This window comes from Mus caroli, chromosome 17, assembly GCF_900094665.2.
Source record: "Mus caroli chromosome 17, CAROLI_EIJ_v1.1, whole genome shotgun sequence".
Lineage (NCBI taxonomy): Eukaryota > Metazoa > Chordata > Mammalia > Rodentia > Muridae > Mus > Mus caroli.
Genome location: NC_034586.1, coordinates 74500634 through 74505023, shown reverse-complemented (window position 1 = coordinate 74505023; position 4390 = coordinate 74500634). Strand labels below are relative to the sequence as shown.

The window sequence follows — 4390 nt, the reverse complement described above, 5'->3', positions numbered from 1 at the left end:
CTCCAGCATGTCCTAGGTCTGTCCACTCAGACCCCCTCATGTCCTAGGTCTGCCATGCTGGACTAAGTTTTGCCTCTGCTCTTTCACTTAGAGAGTTTGTTTGCCAGCTCCTCTGACTCTGTAGGTTATGTGAACTGTGTAACATGGGATATTGCTTACTTAGGCAACTTTTATCCAAAACTTGTTTTCTTCAGATTATTTTATTTTTAATTTTTTTGTGTATAAATGTTTTATATGTAGTTGTATGTATGTATGTATGTATAACATGTGCATGCCTCATGCATTGCACAAATGTTCTTAATTGCAGAGCCATCTCTCTAGCTCTGTTTGTTTATTAACATTAAAGTTTGGGAAATGACTAAATATCTCAGGATTATAATTTAGATTAAATTAGATATCGGTGTAAAGGACCATGTGCGATACCTGCTATTTTATCCATAATGAACATTACCTGCTCCAATTAGTTTTACAGTTATTAAGGTTTTGCTTTAATCCAGGGCAAACTTTCTCTTATGGATACTCTGATTTATCCAACAATGTGTTATGGGATGGCAGCTCTCAGGCAGGATAGTAAAGAACAAGGCAGATGTGCTCTATTTACTGAGCAAGACAAACTCAGCACTGGGAGATGCGACCGGAAGGAAAGAGAGCTACCACAGGAGAAACCCAGAGCTTTGAAGCAGGGCAGGGCACTAAGCTAGGCTGGAGGCTCGGGGCTGCAAATTTTGGAGCAAGTCATGTTTGAGTGGAAACTTGAAGGAGAAGAGTAGATAGCACTTGAAAGCAGCAGGCAGTTCAAAGCTCTCTGCTGTCAGTTATCCCCTTCTGGGTCCTCACTCATCCTCATGCTCTTTGTAGTCTCCCATTTTGGCTGTCTTTTCTCACCCCCTGAAGTTTCCTGAAAGAATTCCTCTATCTCCACTTCCTTAGTTATTCACTCCATTGAGATTACTTCCACTAAAGCCGCGGATAACAATTATTACCTTCAGAACTTGTCTTACTTGGCCTTAAGGCTTGTGCCTCTCCAAGTGCACAATCAGAAGAACGGCGTCTCAAAGGAAGCACTTGTATGTTACTTCNATTGAGAGCCNTCAGAACACTTGCTATCACTGACCCTGAACTCCTTTTTTCTGGCAAAGAAGTCAGTTCATAGCTTTGTTTGTTTACAGTGTTATCTAACACGAAGAGGTAAATGTACTTTGCTGTGTGCTTAAGTTCTTTGATTGCCTAGGCCTTTAACTAGAAGAAAACATGAAATTTGTTCAAATGTAGGGAAATTAGTGGACACATTATGGTCTATGCAGTGTAGCCATTGGGATATGATTATGAAGAGTGAGAAAACTTAATATTAACTTGTAAAATTAAAAGAGTCCTCTATACAGCAAATTTATAACTTATAAAGAAAGAACATGGAAATGAGTGTTGAGATTATGAGGCATTTTTCAGCTCTTATGTGCTAATTTTTTTTTTTTTTTGAAGTAATGTCTTACTATGTAGCCCTGGCTAGCCTAGAACTCATATAGACCAGGCTGACCTCAAACTTGTAGTGATTTTCCAGGTTCAGTCTCCTGAGTACTGGGGTTACAAGTGTGTGCTATCATGTGCAGCTTTTTACTCCCCAGCCTCTTACAGCACAGTTATTAAAATGAAAGCTATAGGAGAATACATATGCCTGCTATGAAAACCCCTGCAGTGGCTCCTCGCTTGTTGCCTCCCGTGCTCAGTGCTGGAACCAGCACAGCCCGAGCACCACACATGCCTTGCTCTCCTGCTCCTGTGCGTGTTGCTCCTTCTACCTCTGAGGGAATGTCCATCTGTCCACACTNCGCCCTGCTGTGGTTATGGTCTGCCCTTCTTCTGTGCTCCCTAAGGTTTGCTCATTCATTCTGAAGCGTCAGGTGTTCAGTAAAGATCAGATATTGGGGGGTGTGGTAGGGAGTGTCCTACCTGGACAGAGTTTGAGACTTCTCATTCCTCTTTTTCAGTCTTTCTTTATGTTTAATTGTTGTTTGCTGTTTGTTTTAAGACAGCGTAACCCAAACTGGCCTCCGGTCCAGATATTTCCCTTCAGCCTTCCAAGATCAAAGGCATACACCCAGCCTAAAAGCAAACTTCAAGTTTTTTTCTTAGCATTTTATCATCTCAGCATTTATTGTGTCTTTGAGTTTCTAGACAACAAAGTAGATATTTTTGTCTTTGTGTCTTAGTTCCTTGCATGATAACCAAAGCAAGGGCCCAGCTAAGGCTTCAGATGAATTCTTCCTTGTGTTTATAGTGTTTAGTGGACACTTACTTCAATGTCAGTTTAATAACATTGAGGTGATGGGGGCCGGGGCCAAGCTTGGGAAATGATTGGAAAATGTGGGTATGTGATACATGCCTTTCATCGCAACACTCAGGAGACAGACACAGGCCAATCTAGATGAGTTTGAGGCCAACCTGGTCTACATAGTGAGTTCTAGGCTGTCCAGAGTAACAGTGAGACCCTGTCTCAAACACAAAACAACCCCTAGCCCCTAAAAAAAAAACCCTTTGGGAACATGAATGTGGTGTTTATAACCCAAGCTGTAATTTGCCCACTCTAGAATTGTGCTCTAGTGTCTTCTCACGTGTGAATGAGGGTAGACGGGCCCTGCCTGTCAGAAGCTCTCCCTGTACAGGCAAGTGCATCAGCTTCCTCAGTGGGCACAAAGGGGCAGTGCCTGCTGAGGAAAGAGGAGAGATGTTTTCACGACTTTAGTAGTGCAGTTGTTTTTCTTGTTTGTTTTCTTCCTTTTCCCTGTTTTAATTAATGTTTTCAGAACTGTGTTATCACTTGTACAGAGCCTAAATTTAAGTGTTAAAAAAACAAACAAATTCAACGAGGAATTACCCTGAACATGCTTTAGGAAAGTTGATATTACATGTCTTTTTAAAAATGTCACAAACTACAAAGGACACAGATAATACATGTGGNAAGTACATTGTATTTTTAGATTGGCTNTCTGTTGTAATTGTGAGATTGCTAAGTATCACTTAAGGCCTGTGTAGGAGGTAGATTGGGGGATATTTATGGATATCCTTTCTCTGGCCACCTCCCTGCTCTCAGTCCTTTCCTTTGAATGCTGTTTGATTGTGTCTAGTAAGCCTGGGAAAGAGTCATTAGACAGGAAGTTATACTCTATGCTGGGAGAGACTTTGTGAAAGGGACCAAAGGTGCCAGAGTAACTCAGGGAAGCCTACTTGAGAGGAATACTTAGAAATCAGATACATTTAAAAACGAAATGCTTCAGGAGCAGAAGGTAAAGTAACTCTTTAGTAGTTAACAAGAATTCAGAAAGTGCCTGGCAGTGGTGGCACACACCTTTAATCTCAGCACTCAGGAGTCAGAGGCAGGCGGATCTCTGTTAATTCGAGGCCAGCCTGGTCTACAGAGTGAGCTTTAGGACAGCCAGGGCTACACAGAGAAACCTTGTCTTGAAAAAAAAATCAAAAAAAATGAATCGTAAAGTTATATATGTTCTCATATCTATACCAATTTCCCTTAATCATATAACTGCATGATTATAACCATCTAAAATATTCCATTTTTATCGTAAGGCGTGTTTTCAACACATGAATGTCTTATTAGGTATATGTGGTTGCTATGAATATTAAGAAAGAAGCAGAGTCAAAACCAAAGAGAGCAATGAGCACTCCTGATGATGATGATGACGACTATGGCACCATCGACGAGCTGCCTCCAGACAGCTTAATAACCCTGGTGCAGCCTGAGCTGCCGACGCTCAGCCGCCTGTGGTTGGCAGCACTGAAAGACTACGCACTTTTGACTTTACCAGCTGAATTTTCTAGTCAGCTTCCCCCAGATGGTAAGTACTACGTGTGGTAGATGCTTTTATGGAGTTCAAACTAATAGTAAAGTGGACTTGGCAGAGGCTAGAACCAACAGTAACCTAATACTAATAACATCTTGAAATTTGTGGCTATAAATTTGGAATTATTTCCTTTAAGGTATGTCCTTTATACTGATTTTGTGAATTCAGGGTATGACTGCAAAGAGTCTGTTAGCTGAAGCACAAAACATTAGCGCTGTTGTAGTGACAGTGGTACAAATAGAGCACTCTAAATAGCTATGGGCAACAACCAGTGACCGTTAACCATGAGCAAGTATCTTACTCTGCTGCCCAGAGATTGAGTTTTCGTGTAAATTTTAGTTAAGCCATAAACTGTGTTCCTAAAGCCTTTGCTTATATCATTTAACTGTTCTCCTATTGAAATCAACAGAGACACCCTGGTGAACATGTTTATTGTTTAGGAAAAATTCCTCCTCAAAAACTGAACCTTCCTCTCAAACATTTTAACGATAGCCATTGAGTCCTCCTTTCCTCTTCCCATCAGGCACTGCGATAGC

The 4390-nt window shown here is 41.1% G+C and overlaps 1 protein-coding gene across 1 annotated transcript in view; it reads left to right on the top strand.

Annotated features, from left to right (window-relative positions):
• Positions 1 to 4390, top strand: part of Heatr5b (HEAT repeat containing 5B) — a 78821-nt gene that overhangs the window by 57286 nt on the left and 17145 nt on the right. Inside the window, exons 22-23 of the mRNA XM_029470916.1 lie at positions 3611 to 3864; positions 3991 to 4031. Coding sequence (XP_029326776.1) covers positions 3611 to 3864; positions 3991 to 4031 — 295 coding nt within the window. The remainder of the gene's footprint in view (positions 1 to 3610; positions 3865 to 3990; positions 4032 to 4390) is intronic.